Genomic DNA, 15809 nt, shown 5'->3' on the forward strand with positions numbered 1-15809 from the left:
ATGGAAGAAGTTGGAAGAGTGAGTAAGCCAGGTGGGAGGTGTCTTTGATTATGCTGCCCGCTTTCCCCAGGCAGCGGGAGGTGTAGATGGAGTCAATGGATGGGAGGCAGGTTTGTGTGATGGACTGGGCTGCGTTCACGACTCTCTGAAGTTTCTTGCGGTCTTGGGTCGAGCAGTTCCCATACCAGGCTGTGATGCAGCCAGATAGGATGCTTTCTATGGTGCATCTGGAAAAATTGGTAAGAGTTAATGTGGACATGCCGAATTTCCTTAGTTTCCTGAGGAAGTATAGGCGCTGTTGTGCTTTTGTGGTGGTGGCGTCGCCGTGGGTGGACCAGGACAGATATTTGGGGATGTGTACCCCTTGGAATTTGAAACTGCTAACCATCTCCACCTCGGCCCCGTTGATGCTGACAGGGGTGTGTACAGTACTTAGCTTTCTGAAGTCTATGACCAGCTCTTTAGTTTTGCTGGCATTGAGGAATAGATTGCACCACTCCACTAGGTTCTCAATCCCCCTCCTGTATTCTGACTCGTCATTATTCGAGATCCGGCCCACTATAGCCGTTTCATCAGCAAATTTGTAGATGAAGTTGGAACCAAATTTTGCCACGCAGCCGTGTGTGTACAGGGAGTATAGTAGGGGGCTAAGTACACAGCCTTGCTGGGCCCCGGTATTGTGTACTATTGTGGAGGAGGTGTTGTTGTTTATTCTTACTGATTGTGGGCTGTGGGTTAGAAAGTCGAGAATCCAGTTGCAGAGTGAGGAGCCAAGTCCTAGGTTTTAGAGCTTTGATATGAGCTTGGCTGGGATTATGGTGTTGAAGGCGAAGCTGTAGTCAATAAATAGGAGTCTGATGTCAGAATCCTTGGTGTCGAGATGCTCTAGATGCTGTTGGGGGATGGGAATCGATGCAGGAAGTCGGAGGGAAGTATAACGGGGTCAGAAACAAAAAGCAGTAAGGGGGAAAGACAGAGAAGCCATAGTCAAAAATCAAAAAGGCTACAGTACAGGATACAGTGACTGAGGAGAGTGTGAAAAGGGAGGTGGTCAATGCAGGATTGAAGATGTTGTACCAAAATGCGCGCAGTATACGGAACAAGATAAATGAGTTTGTTGCGCACATTGAAATTGGCCAGTACGATGTTGTGGGCATCACAGTGACGTGGCTGCAAGGGGATCAGGGCTGGGATCTAAATATCCAAGGATATATGTCCTATCGAAACAGGACATATGGGCAAAGGGGGTGGGATTGCATGGTTCGTAAGGAATGAAGTTAAATCGATAGCAAGGAGCGATATAGGATCAGAAGGCATAGAATCTCTCTGGGTAGAGTTGAGGAACCGCAAAGGTAAAAATACCCTGAGTGTGGTGGTATGTATTAGGGGTAGTACGGTACCTGTGAAGCTGCGAGGCTATTGGCTGACAGGTCCCGGGTCCTGGTTGGATCTGCCGCCTGCTGGCTCCGCCCTAAAGGCGGAGTATAAGTTCTCCCAGCAGCCGCATTCTGTAACTGAGCTGCTGGGGAACAAGTCTTGCTTAATAAAGCCTCGATTGACTTCATCACTCCTCGACTTGAGTGAGTAATTGTTGCGCTACAGGGAGTTATGTACAGGCTCCCTCGCAGTAGTCAGGATGTGGGGCAGAAATAAATCAGGAGATAGAAAAGGCATGTAAAAAAGGCAATATTACAATAATCATGGGGGACTTCAAGATGCAGGTGGACTGGGAAAATCAGGTTGGTAGTAGATCCGAAGAAAAGGAATTTGTGGAATGTCTAAGAGATGATTTTTTGGAGCAGCTTGGAACAGGCGACTCAGAATTTGGTGATGTGTAATGAGGCAGACTTGATTAGGGAACTTGAGGTGAAGGAATCCTTAGGGAGCAGTGACCACAATATGATAGAATTTACCCTGCAGTTTGCGAGGGAACAACTGCAATCAGATGTAACGGTATTACAATTAAATAAGGGTTTAATGAGGGAGGAGCTGGCCAGAGTTGATTGGAAAAGGAGCCTAGCAGGGTGGACAGTGGAACAGCAATGGCAGGAATGCTTGGGGGTTATTAGGGAGGCACAACAGAAATTCATCCCAAGGTGGAGGAAACATGCTAAGGGGAGGACAAGGCATCCTGGCTGACGAGGGATGTCAAGGACAGCATAAAGGCTAAAGAAAAAGCATACAAAGTGGTGAGTATTAGTGGGAAGCCAGAGGATCGGAAAGCCTTTAAAAGTGAGCAGATGACAACTAAAAAAGCAATAAGGGGGGAGAAGATGAAGTATGAGTGCAAGCTAGCTAGTAATATAAAGGAAGATAGGAAGTGTTAGGAAACAAAACAATGGCAGAAGAACGGAATAGTTACTTTGCATCAGACTTCATGGTGGAAGACACCAGTGGGATGCCAGAGCTCCAGGAGAACCAGGGGGAAGAGGTGAGTGCAGTGACCATTACTTAGGAGAAGGTTCTGGGGAAACTGAAAGATCTGAAGGTGGATAAGTCACCTGGACCGGATGGATTATACCCCGGGGTCCTAAAAGTGATAGCTGAGGAAATTGTGGAGGGTGATCTTTCAGGAATCACTGGAGGCAGGAAGGGTCCCCGAGTACTGGAAAGTGGCTAATATAACACAACTGTTTAAGAAGGGAGGGAGGCAGAAGACAGGAAATTGTAGGCTGGTTAGCCTGACTTAGGTCATTGGTGAGATTTTAGAGTCTGTTAGTAAAGGTGAGATTGCGAAGTACTTGCAAGTGCATGGTAAAATAGGATTGAGTCAGCACGGCTTTGTCAAAGGGAGATCATGTCTGACAAATCTGTTAGAGTGCTTTGAGGAGGTAACAAGGAAGTTAGACAAAGGAGAACCATTGGACGTGATTTATTTTGATTTCCAGAAGGCCTTTGACAAGGTGCCGCAAAGGAGACTGTGTGATGTTACGCAGTTTGGAAGGAGGAATTTAGGCATTGACTATTTTCTAAACGGGAAAATGCTTAGGAAATCAGAACCACAAAGGGACTTGGGAGTTCTTGTTCACGATTCTTTTAACGTTAACAGGTTCAGTCGGCAGTTAAGAAAGCAAATGCAGTATTAGCATTCATGCCAAGAGTACTAGAACAGTGTTCTTCAAACTTTTTTTCCGGGGACCCATTTTTACCAACCGGCCAACCTTCGGGACCCAACGCGGCCGGCCTTCGCAACCCACGCCAGCCAACCTTCGCGACCCACGCCAGCCGACCTGAGCGACCCACCATTTTCTCTTACCTTGTTTGCTGCTGATAAAAATGGAGGAAATGGCTTTAGGTCCCTTTAGCCCTCGTACACGCTCCTCCAATGGAACCTGTTGGATGAAGGCGAAGCCTTCCTGTGTCGGAAAGTATGGAGTTTCCATCTGTCCGAAGTTCTGCATTTTGTTCCTGTAAAATTTTATCAAATAAAACTCCCCCCGAACTTGTAAAAAAAATAAAATGAATAAAATAAATGAAAAAAATAAAAATTAAATGAATAAAATAAATGAATAAAACCCCCCCGAACTTGAAACAAAAAGCTGCAACCATTTTTTAAAAATAGCGCCAGCATTGCGCATGCTCGCCCGATCATCGGCGTGCATGCACATAGTTTTGCGCATGCGCGGCGATGATGGTGCTGCGGCCAAATTTTTTTTACATGTTCGCGTTATTAAAAGCCGGCTGCTGCGCGACCCTCCCGACACCCGCTCTCGAGTTTGAAGAACACTGGGCTAGAATACAAGATCAGATAGGTACTTCTGAGGCTGTATAAGGCTTTGGTCAGACCCCATTTGGAGTATTGTGAGCAGTTTTGGGCCCCGTATCTAAGGAAAGGTGTGCTGGCCTTGGAAAGGGTCCAGATGAGGTTCACAAGAATGATCCCTGTAATGAAGAACTTATTGTATGAAGAACGTTGAGGACTCTGGGTCTGTTCTCGTTGGTGTTTAGAAGGAAGAGAGGGGATCTTATTGAAACTTACAGGATACTGCGAGGCCTGGATAGAGTGGACGTGGAGAGGATGTTTCCACTTGTAGGAGAAAGTAGAACCAGAGGAAACCATCTCAGACTAAAGGGACGATCCTTCAAAACAGAGATGAGGAGGAATTTCTTCAGCCAGAGGGTGGTGAATCTGTGGAACTCTTTGCCGTAGAAGGCTGTGGAGGCCAATTCACTGAGTGTCTTTAACACAGAGATAGATAGGTTCTTGATTAATATGACTATCAGGGGTTATGGGGAGAAGGCAGGAGAATGGGGATGAGAAAATATCAGCCATGATTGAATGGTGGAGCAGACTTGATGGGCCGAGTGGCCTAATTCTGCTCCTATGTCTTATGGTGTTATGGGTGTAGGGCCAGGAATATGGCGCCTGCTGTAGACCGGTTGCGGCGGTATGCGAATTGCAGTGGATCAAGGCGTTCTGGGAGCATAGAGATGATGTGCTTCATGACCAACCTCTCGAAGCACTTCATTATGACTGAAGTCAGGGCCACCGGACAGTAGTCATTGAGGCACGTTGCCTGTTTTTTCTTTGGCACCGGTATGATGGTGGTCTTCTTGAAGCAGGTGGGGACCTCGGAGCAGAGTAGGGACGGGTTAAAGATGTCCGCGAACACACCTGCCAGCTGGTCCGCGCCACTGGTCCGCCAGCTGGCTGGTCCAGACAATGTTGATGACTGCGCTGACCGCCTCTGCCATCTGCACCCAGGCACGGCGAACGGCAGCAGCTGGCAGCCTCCTTCCCGGGCTAGGGTACAGGTTATGTTTATTTTGTCTTGAAAATTGAATGATAATTGGTGACCTAATAGAGGTGTTCAAAATAGTGAATTGTTTTGATAGCGTACGCACAAAGAGGGAGTGTTTCCACTTGTGGGACGAGAGCGACCAAAACTAGCGGCTATCAATATAAGATGGGCATCAAGAAATGAAATCATAAATTCAGAATTTCATCCAGCGAATTACAAAATGTGGAACTTGCTTGCACAGGGAGTAGTTCAAGCAAATGAGATTATGCATTTAAAGGAAAGTTAGATAAGCCTATGAAGGATTTTAAAACTGAGGATTATGGTGATAATTAGATGAGGAAGGGTGGGTGGTGGAATCGGGATATTCCCCCACCCCACCTCACAGGCATTGTGGCATTCCCCTCACCCACACCACCTCACCTCACAGGCATCCCAAATTTTTAATTCCTCTCTGGCCACGTGGGAGGTGCCACAGGGCTGGAGAACGGCTAATGTGATCCCACTATATAAGAAAGGTTGTCGAGATAAGCCAGAGAACTACAGACCAGTACATCCCACGTCAGTGGTAGGGAAACTATTGGAGAAAATTCTGAAAGGAGAGACTCTATCTCCACCTGGAGAGGCCGGGTTTAATCAGGATTAGTCAGCATAGCTTTGTCAGAGGGAGGTCATGACCAACAAATTTGATTGAATTTTTTGAGCATGTGACCAGGTGTGTAGATGAGGGTAGTGCAGTTGATGTAATTTACATGAATTTCAGCAAAGCCTTTGAAAGGTCCCACATGGGAGATTTGTAACGAAGGCACATGGGCTACAGGGTAACTTGATAAGATGGATTCAAAATTGGCTTAGCTGTAGGAGACAGACGGCTGCATTAGTGACTGGAAGCCAGTGTCCAATGGCGTACCACAGGGATCTGTGCTACATCCCCTGTTTTTTGTCATTTATAAACAACATAGATGACTATGTGGGGTGAGGGGGTAGGATCAGTAGGTTTGTGGATGACACAAGTTAGGTCGGATGGTTAACAGTGAGGTTGAGAGGGCAGCACGGTGGCACAGTGGGTTCGCACTGTGGCCTCACCGCGCCGAGGTCCCAGGTCCGATCCCGGCTCTGGGTCACTGTCCCTGTGGAGTTTGCACATTCTTCCCGTGTTTGCGTGGGTTTCGCCCCGACAACCCAAAAATGTGGACTGGCCACGCTAAATTGCCGGTTAATTTGAAAAAATGAATTGGATACTCTAAATTTATTTTTAAAAATAACAGTGAGGTTGAGTGTCTTGGATTACAGGAAGATATAGATGGTATGGCCAAATGGGCAGAAAAGTGGCAGATGGAATTTAAGCCTAAAAAGTGTGAGGTGATGCGCTTTGGAAGTAGTAATTTGACAAGGAAGTATTCAATGAATGGCCTGACACTGGGAAGTTCTCTGAAGGCAGAAGGGCAGGTTACTAAGGTGGTAGAATTATAGAATTTACCAATGCATAAGGAGGCCATTTGGCCCATTGAGTCTGCACCGGCCCTTGGAAAGAGCATCCCACCCAAGCCCACGCCTCCACCCTATCCCCGTAATCCCATCTAATCTTTTTTGGACACTAAGTGCAATTTGGCATGGCCAATCCACCTAACCTGCACATCTTTGGACTGTGGGAGGAAACCGGAGCACCCGGAGGAAACCCACAGGCAGTGACCCAAGCCGGGAATCGAACCTGGGTCCCTGTAGCTCTGAAGCAACTGTGCTAACCACTGTGCAACCATGCTGCCCCATAAAAAGGTGAAAAAGGCTTATGGGACATCTGCCTTTATCAATTGAGGCATAGATTACAAAAGCAAGGAAGTCATGTTGGAGTTATATAGAACATTGGTGAGGCTACAGCTGGAGTACTGTGTGCAGTTCTGGTCGCCACAATGAGGGTCATGGTCAGGGTGGATAAGGAACTCTCTTTAGTTGACGGGTTAGTTACGAGGGGACATAAATTCAAGGTAAGGTGCAGGAAGTTCAGGGGGAATTTGAGGAAAAACTTTTTTATCCAGAGGGTGGTGATGGTCTGCAACACACTGCCTGGGAGGGTGATAGAGGCGGGTTGCCTCACATCCTTTAAAAAGCACCTGGATGAGTACTTGGCACATCATAACATTCAAGACTATGGGCCAAGTGGGATTAGGTAGGCAGGTCAGATGTCTTTCATGCGTGGGTGCAGATTCAATGGGGCAAAGGGCCTCTTCTGCACTGCATTACTCTGGATTCATCGGGCATTCCTCCCACCACTCACCACCCCACAGACCTGGGAATCTCCCCCCCCCCCCCCCCCCCCCCCCCCCACACACACCACTCCACCCTACGGGCATCGGGGCATTCTCCCCCCCACACACACACAAACACACATCCCCCACCCACAGACATTGGGCATTCCCCTCCAGGCCACACCACCACACAGACATTGCCGTATTTCCCCACCCCATCACACAGGCAGCAGGGCATTCCCCCCACGCCACAGGCAGCGAGGCACTCCCCCACACACCCCATCTCATAGGCATCGGGGAATTCCACCCACCCCGCAGGTATCAGGGCACTCCCCCCGCCCCCACCTCACAGAATAGGGGGACTCCCCCATCCACCCCACATCGCAGGCATCAGGAAATTCCACCCACCCCACCTTTTCCTTCTGCACTATGAATTTGATGATTCCCTGTCCCCACCCCATTCCATCACACAGGAATTGGGGCATTCCACTGCACCCCACAGACAGCGGGGCATTCCCCCCACCCACAAGTTGAATTTTACAAGCCTGGTGGGTAGGGTCAAGGCTGATTTATTGAGATGGGGCAGCCCTCCACATTCTGCCGCTGTTTTTATTTTTATTCCAGTGCCCACAGGTCTTTTTGCCGAAAACAATTTTTATGGGGGTGGAACGGTTGATTTTGTCGTTTGATTTTGGATGTCATTCTTCAGCACTGTGCCGGTGATCTTGCACGTGGATTTGGAGCCTCGTTCCCTGGGGGCCATATTTGGGGTGTCAGACTTGCCGAAGCTGGCACAAGAGATGGGGTTTGTTTGTGCTACATTTCAAGGAGCTGGTTACAATCAGCTGTTATAGGGGGTTTGATTGAGGTTATGGGGAGGCGGGCTTGGGGTATTGTTTTTCTTTGCTATGTTGTGAGCTTTGAATTGTTAAAATATCAAAAACTTTAATAAAAATATTTTTGATAAAAGAAATTCAGTTCAGCATAGAAGAACGATGAAAAACGACAATAACAATTTTGAAAAGTTATTTCATGGGATGCGGGCATCGCTGGATAGGTCAGCATTTATTGCCCATCCCTAACTGCCCTTGTGAAGGTGAGCTGCCACCTTAAACTACTGTAGTTCAGCTGGTGTGAGTACACCCGTAGTTCTGTTAGGTAGGGAGTTCCAGGATTTTATCCCAGCAACAGTCAAGCAACAATAGATGAGCTGAGGCATGAACAGATCAGTGGCAGAAGTACAGATTTCGTGGTGGGGCTGAAGAGAATGGCTTCAATCTTTCCGGTTTGACAGATAATTTTTTTAATGTAGATAAATTTCAGTACTTTTCCCTTGTGGTAGAATTGGAATTGGGGGTCTTGTGGCACTGAGGTTACGTCCCTGCCTCTGAGCCAGAACCACTCCAGGACTCCCAAGGAAGGTGCATTCATAATGTGGCCAAAAAGGTTATGTATCAGCTTGTAAATCCTTCCAACATACACCAATATCGGGCAGCAAGAGCGGGAGAGATTCCTGGTTGGCATGTGATGGAAAGAAATTGGAGCCTCAACCATCACTCTCCATAGCTCCAGGCTTCAACATGCATGTAAAAGTGTGTGTTGCCAGAGCAATTCTTGAGGGGCTGCCTAGCTCAGTTGGCTGGAGAGCTAGTATGGATCAGATTGATGCCAACAGCACAGGGTTCAAACCCATTCCAGCTGGGGCATCCATATTCCCCTACCCCATGGTGGAAATTGGGTTGGACCAGCCTTCGGGGAGAAAACAAATGAAGAAATTAACTTTATTTGGTTTAGAATGGCATGTTTTACAGTGACAGAGATTTACGTTCTAACACACATAAGATTATGTAACTATAATTTCTGTAATTATGAGACTTCATGTTGAGCAGCCAGATGTTTGTATCCAAGATGTGGACTCTCTTTCAAGCTATGCCAGTACATTTAATTTTAATACAAAGAAATTCAAAAGCAATTACATCATGTTTTAATGAAGGTAATGAGTTAGAAAATGATTGAAGTGAAAATTTATAGGAATGTGTTCATGGAAAAACATGCAACAGCATTCAAAACAGAATGCTACAGTGGGAATAACCCCAATCGACCTTAAAGTGCTGAATAAGTGTCCAACCTGCAGTACATAAAAATATAGTTTTCAATCACCAGGAATATTAATCTGCAAATTATGGTTTATTTTTGTACAAACACCCATATTTGTAATGAGAAAAAGCTGATGTATTCTACAAAGGGCAAGACCGCAATTCAATGAAAGCCATTGTAGCAATAAAGTAAATGTTTTAATACTTTCCTATGTCAGTTTCTTTCTTGGAAATAGAAGGACACCTTAGTCATTGGACCTTCCATTGAGGGGTAGTTTTCTAAGGTTGGCCTTCTGGAGTGGAAAGTTTGCAATAGCAACTGTGGATCAAAGAGTCGGCAACAGTTATTTTTGCCCATTGTTAAATTAGTGGCTCCACCTTTGAACTCTTTCACAATAGAGCATGATTAAATGAAAAAGTTTCTACATTTGGTAACAAGCGGGAACTGCCGCGAGCTACCCGGCGCTCGGCCCGGCGAGGCCGTCACCACAATCCAACGTTAATTGGTCCACTTAAGGAGGCCCCATGGGCTTCATGCCACAAATCATGGCTCGCCAGCTGATTCACCGGGACTGCGCTCGCCAGCCCCCCACTAACAAGATGCTAGGGTGGCGACCGAAGTGGAGAGCTTGGTGCATGACAGCAGCAGTATGAGCGGAGGCGTCCAAAGCGTGGCTCAGTCGGTGATGGCCATGGCTGAGGGCCTCAGCAGATTGTCTGACTTCCTGGGAGACATGATGTGGCGCTTCGGGTCATGTCCCAGTCCCAGATGGGATTAGTCGAGGCGCTGCAGAGCTTGTCCCAGTCACTAAGGAGCATCGCTGATGGTGTCAACACCATCGTGCAGACATTGGGGAGCCGCCATGACTGGCAGAGCCAGAGGATGCAGGGGCAGCTGGGGCTGAACCAGCTGCCCCTCCGTCACAAGGAGAACCCCAGGGACCTATGGGCACCGACCAAGAGGAGGGAGTGCTGGTTGCCGACCTGGACCAACCCTATGGAGTGGTGACGCTGACTGCGTCCCACAGTCAGCACCCGATACAGTGCGGCACGGCTGTGCATGTGCCGCCGGCAAGTGCGCCCTATGGCCCCAGAAGACACCCATTGACATTGAAGACATGGGACGAAGTAAGCAGCTGGCTGTCTCCACCTCTGATGTGTATCCTGAGAAAACACCTAGACGCAGCTGTAGAGCATATCAAGGATCACTGAGAGGGCACGGTGGGGTGGGGGGGTGAAGCAGGGAAGGGAGGGGTAGCTAGTGGGTAAGGGGGGGTGGGGAGGGGGGATGGTGAGGGGGTGGTGGGGTAAGTGGGGCGGCACCATCGGGTGAGTGGGGCTGTAGGGGGAGGGGTGCAATGACATACTAGGCCACGTTTTACGTGAAGCGAGCGATGATGAGGACCTCCCAGGCCCGCCAGACCCTTGCCACTGGTGCCTGTCCTCCAGCCTATGGCTAATCCTCCGGTTCCTCCTTTGGATCATCCTCCAGCCCCTCCTCAGAGGTGGCCACATGTTCCTCCACCTCCAACACGTTGCCCCTTGTTGTGCCAGGTAGTGGAGGACACAGCAGACCACAAAGTGGACCACCCTCCAGGGGATGTACTGCAGGGCACTACTGGAGTATAAAGGCACCGGAATCACATTTGCACCGCTCAATGACAGACCGTGTGGCCGCAAGGGCCTCATTGTATCGGGTCTCCGCATTGGTCACTGGCCTCTGTATTGGCGTCATTTGCCAGGTCCTCAGCGGGTATCCCTTATCGTCTGAGAGCCAACCGGCCATCCTGGGATGATCCTCTAAGAGGCTGGGAATGTCTGACTGCCCTAGGATGTAAGTGTCATGCACACTCTTGGGAAGCATGCACACACACACGTGCATGATCTTAAGGCAGTGGCTGCACACGAGCAGGATGTCCAGGGAGTGGAACCCCTTCCTGTTGACTTGGGGCATTCCCAGATGGCCCGGTGAGCGTAAGGCGACGTGTGCCATTTATTAGCCCCTGGATCTGGAGCATCCTTGCGATAGTGGAGAATCCTGCTGCCTGGGCGTCTAGTTGGGTCTGGTCCATGTCAAAGTTTATATAGTCCTCTGTCCAAGCAAACAGGGTATTCGTGACCTGTCCGATGCGCCTGTGGGCTGTAGCTTGCGAGATGCCGCACAAGTCCCCGCTCAAACTCTGGAATGATCCTGAAGCATAGAGGTTCAGGCTGCAGTGGCCTTGATGCCCACCAAGAGCAGGTGTCCTTCTCCTCCACTTGATTCTCACGTTAAGCAATGCAAAGGAAAGTAGCAATATCCCTCAAAAGTTATTCAAAAGCAACATTGTTCTTAAGAGTTATGGGGTTGAATTTCCTCGGGGGTTTTCCTGTTTGTCAGCTGTTTTCCCAGGTTTCTTCAGTGTTTATGCCAAAGTTATGGTCGACAAGCAGATGATCCCATGGAAATTTATTCTCTGATCCTTTCACTATTTCTTCCATTTTATGAATGGTGATCTTCAGTAAATTTAACTTAAATTATATTACTTTTACTTATGCACTTGTGAATCTTTTGTAAAATAAATTATTTTAACACTAAAATGAGATATTATACTCAACACTTTGGGATATAATAGAAGCATACATCAGATTCAGGCAAAACTTCCTGCTTCATTATCCAAGACATTTTAAAAATTCTGATGAAAAGCCATTAATCTGAAATGCTGAATTTTTCGAGCCCTCTGGAACGGGCTAGGTGGCCTCAACTGGTGGCAAAAGGAGTCAGGAGGGGAGCCCAAAGCTCCAGTGCCAGAACATATTCTCATGGGCAGAAACCTCAGTGGTGTGGCAGCCCATTAACTAGATGTTGGCAGCCAAGCAGAACAATGAAGTGGCCAATGAAGGACCATTTTCTGGTGTCAGGAGGGGCCGCTGTGGCGTAGGGAGACCATCGGTTAAAAGCTTTGTGACACGCAAAGCAGCCCCCAGGGGGGGTATTGGCCGCTCCCGCAGTTATACTGCTGCTGATGGAGAGTACAGGAGCTTGCCTGCCAGGCCTCTACAGGGTAAATCAAAAAATTACTTTGCCTTCAAGGGCGCCTCTTTTTCCTGCGGCCTCAGCAATGACAACCCCATTTGGTGGCAATGCTGCTCTGTGAGCCCCAGACACTCTGGGAGGCAATGATAAGCTCCAGGATATTGATGGTGGGATTTCAAGGAGGGTTTATTCTTGCTCTTATTGGAGAATGGTCATTTGTCATACTTGTGTGGCATGAATGTTTTATGCCATTTATGAACTCGAGCCAAAATGCTGTCCAGATCTTGCTGTATGCGGACATAGACTGCCTCATTATCAAAGGAGTTGCATATGGAACAAACTCTGTGCAATTATCAGTAAACACCCCCACTTCTAATGTTATGATGGAGGAAAGGTCAGTGATGTAGCAGATGACGGTGCTTGGACCTCAACTGCTACCCTGAGGAACTCCTGCAATGATATGTTGGAGCTTAGATGATTGACCTTCAACAACCACAATCATCTTCCTTTGTGCTAGGTATGACACCAGCCAGTAGACAACCTTCTTTGATTCTAAAGAGAAAATGCAGTAAAATCTCAGCAGGTCTGGCAGCATCTGTAGGGAGAGAAAAGAACTAACGTTTCGAATCCGATGACTCTTTGTGTCATAATGGTATTGTCACTGGACTAGTAAACCAGAAACCCAGGGTATGCTCTGGGGATCCGGGTTCGAATTCCACCACTGCAGATGGTGAAATTTGAATTCAATAAAAATCTGAAATTAAAAGTCTAATGATGACCATTGTCAATTGTTGAAAAAACACATGTGGTTCGCTAATGTGCTTTTGCCTTCCTAATCATTTGCTGTGCCTGCATATTAACTTTTTGTGATTCATGTACCAGGATCCCAGAATACTATCGAGCTCTGCAGTCTCTCTCCATTTAATTGGTATACTGCTTTCCATACTTCCTGCCAAAGTGAACATGTTCACATTTTGCCACATAATTCTTCATCTGCCAAATTTTTTTCCGTTCACTTAATCTGTTGACATCCCTTTGCAGACTCTCTATCTCCTCTTGACAACTTACTTTTATCTATCTTGGTGTCATCAGCAAATTTAGCTCCCATGCTTTCAGTCCCTTCATCCAAATCATTAATAAGGGGTGTGATTTTACAGCCAAGCTGCGCCCAAAAAGGAGCGTGCCACAGCGCAGTGTTGTTGATGGAAGCCGAAAGACCCCGCTCCCAGGATCTACCCAGTTCGCAACGCCTCGCGAGATCGAATGTGACCTTCGAGATTTTGCGTTGTAAATCCCACCCACTTTGGGTGGGATCACTTTTTAGCAAATATGTATAATTTATTTTTCAAATTTCCAATTAAGGGGCAATTTGGCGTGGCCAAACCAACTACCCTGCACATCTTTGGGTTGTGGGGGTGAGACCCACGCAGATATGGGGTGAATGTGCAAACCCCACACGGATAGTGACCCGGGGCCAGAATCAAACCCGGGTTCTAGGCGTCATGAGGCACCACTGTGCCGCCCTACAAATCTACATATTAAAGTGAGGTAGCTAGTCTACGTGCAGATTCCCGAGGCGTGGGATCTATCCCCTCCACCTTGGAGACCTCGGGTCAGCACCGTTCAGTACTGGCCTCCAGAAACAGGGACCAGCCGGAACAATACACGTGGGGATCTCCCAGAGGATCGGAGGCCCCCAGGTGGTACCCTGGTGCTGCCAGCTTGGCACCATGTAACTGCCACCTTGGTGCCAGCCTGGCACTGCCAAGGTGCCCAGGTGGCGCTGCCAGCTACCAGGGCCACTGCCAGGGTGGCATTGTCAAGGTGTGAAGTTGGCATTTTTTTTTGCATGGCGGCGATTGGGCCAGGGGTGCCCTGCGCAGGTGTTGGCTGGGGGTGCAGGGGAGGGGCTGTGTGGACCCTCCCATAGTGCATTGGGGCTGGGGAGGGGTTCAGGGGTCGCTTCGGGGCTCCAGAAATTGGTACGCCTTTTAAAAATGATGTCCCGTTGCTCGCTACACTGAAGGGTTCTGCAGTTTGGAGCTCTTCAGTGCACAAAACGGAGCTATTTGCGGCCTCGGCCATGCATTCCCTGCTGAGGCCCCCTATCTAATGCGAGTGCCATTTTATAGCGTTGTGTTTCTTGGCGCTGCGAGTGCTAGGAAACACGCGGCTCACTATGGGCCTTTGTTCCCATTTAGTTAAATCCTGCCCATAGTTTGTAAATGTTTTAGGCCCCAGCACGATCCTTGTGGCATTCTGCTTGTTACAGCTTTCCAACTGGAAAAGGACCCATTTATCCTTACTGTCCAATTCCTCTTAGTTAACCAACCCTTTATCCATGTTAATATGTTACCCCACAACCATGTAAACCTATCTTGTGTCATAATCTTTGGTGTAGAACCTGATCAAATGACTTCTGGAAATCAATCTTTGATGTAGCATCTTATTAAATGACTTCTGGAAATCTAAGTCCACCACAGCTACAAATTCTCCTTCTTCCCCACCTAGCTTCTTACTTCCTCAATAAACCCAAATAAATTAGTTCAACAGCTTTCCCTTGCACAAATCAGATTATGATTATCTAAAGTATCCAACTACAATCTCCTCAATAATGGATTCTAGCAATTTCCCCGTGACTGATGTTGGGCTAATTAGCCTGTAGTTTCCTGCTTTGTCTCCCTCCTTTCTTGAATAAAAGGTGTTGCCATTAGCTATTTTCCAATTCATTGGCATCCTTCCAGAATCTAAGGATTTTGGAACATTATAACCTTTTATTAAAAATACTTTATTTTGCCTTATTCATTGTTTCATGTGACAAGTGAATGAAAAATAAATTCTGATTTCAAAAATGTGAATTATATTTTTAGATTATTGTTACCAACATAACTGTTCAAAATTTATCCATTGATTTTTTTTTCTGCTTTCTTGCTTCACAGATATAAATGAGTGTGCACAGGCTCATTTGTGCCGTAGAGGGCATTGCACCAACACCCCAGGTTCTTATCGCTGTGACTGTGAAGTAGGTTACATGATGACTAGATCAGGACAATGCAATGGTAAATAAAATCATTGTCTGCTATCTAATAGTGCATTGTATCCTAGCCATTGTGGAGAATTCAATAATGACTGAGATTAATTTCTGGTGAGGTTAGTTAAAACGCAATGTAATATACTACACTATTCTTCACTGCTCATCCCCATTTTCTTGTCACACTTTCTTATGGTGAATAGAGTTGGAACTGTTTGAAACATTGCCTTCCTTTCATTGTCATGACCATAGATATATATCAACTCAGATCAATTGAATGGAAATGCAATTCAGTTTTACAGACCCTTATGGAAAATAGAACATTTTATTACCATGCAGTGCTTTATCAATTGAGGAGCTGAAAACAGTCATATCTGACAGAGAGAACAGTAAGTTTGACTAATAGCAGCAGTTAGAAAATTTTAGTCTGATTACATGTGATATAAATCTAGTCTCGACCAGGTTAACTGACCCACCAAAATGTGAACATTATGGTATAAAACCATTACAATTTAGCAAGCAAGCAAATTTGGATGCCTTAGATTGCAGAAGAGCAAAAAGCGTCATTATTGTACAGATTTGGATAGCTGAATTTTTCTATTTCTTACTTATATTTTGACAATCTATATTTTACAGCAAAACTTTCAAGAATAGTACTGCAACAACTCTTTGGACACATGG

At 47.0% G+C, this 15809-nt stretch overlaps 1 protein-coding gene across 1 annotated transcript in view; it reads left to right on the forward strand.

Moving 5' to 3' along the window:
• Nucleotides 1–15809, forward strand: part of LOC140404691 (latent-transforming growth factor beta-binding protein 2-like) — a 685726-nt gene that overhangs the window by 453392 nt on the left and 216525 nt on the right. Inside the window, exon 19 of the mRNA XM_072493356.1 lies at nt 15037–15156. Coding sequence (XP_072349457.1) covers nt 15037–15156 — 120 coding nt within the window. The remainder of the gene's footprint in view (nt 1–15036; nt 15157–15809) is intronic.

Source organism: Scyliorhinus torazame, chromosome 2 (genome assembly GCF_047496885.1).
Source record: "Scyliorhinus torazame isolate Kashiwa2021f chromosome 2, sScyTor2.1, whole genome shotgun sequence".
Classification (NCBI taxonomy): domain Eukaryota; kingdom Metazoa; phylum Chordata; class Chondrichthyes; order Carcharhiniformes; family Scyliorhinidae; genus Scyliorhinus; species Scyliorhinus torazame.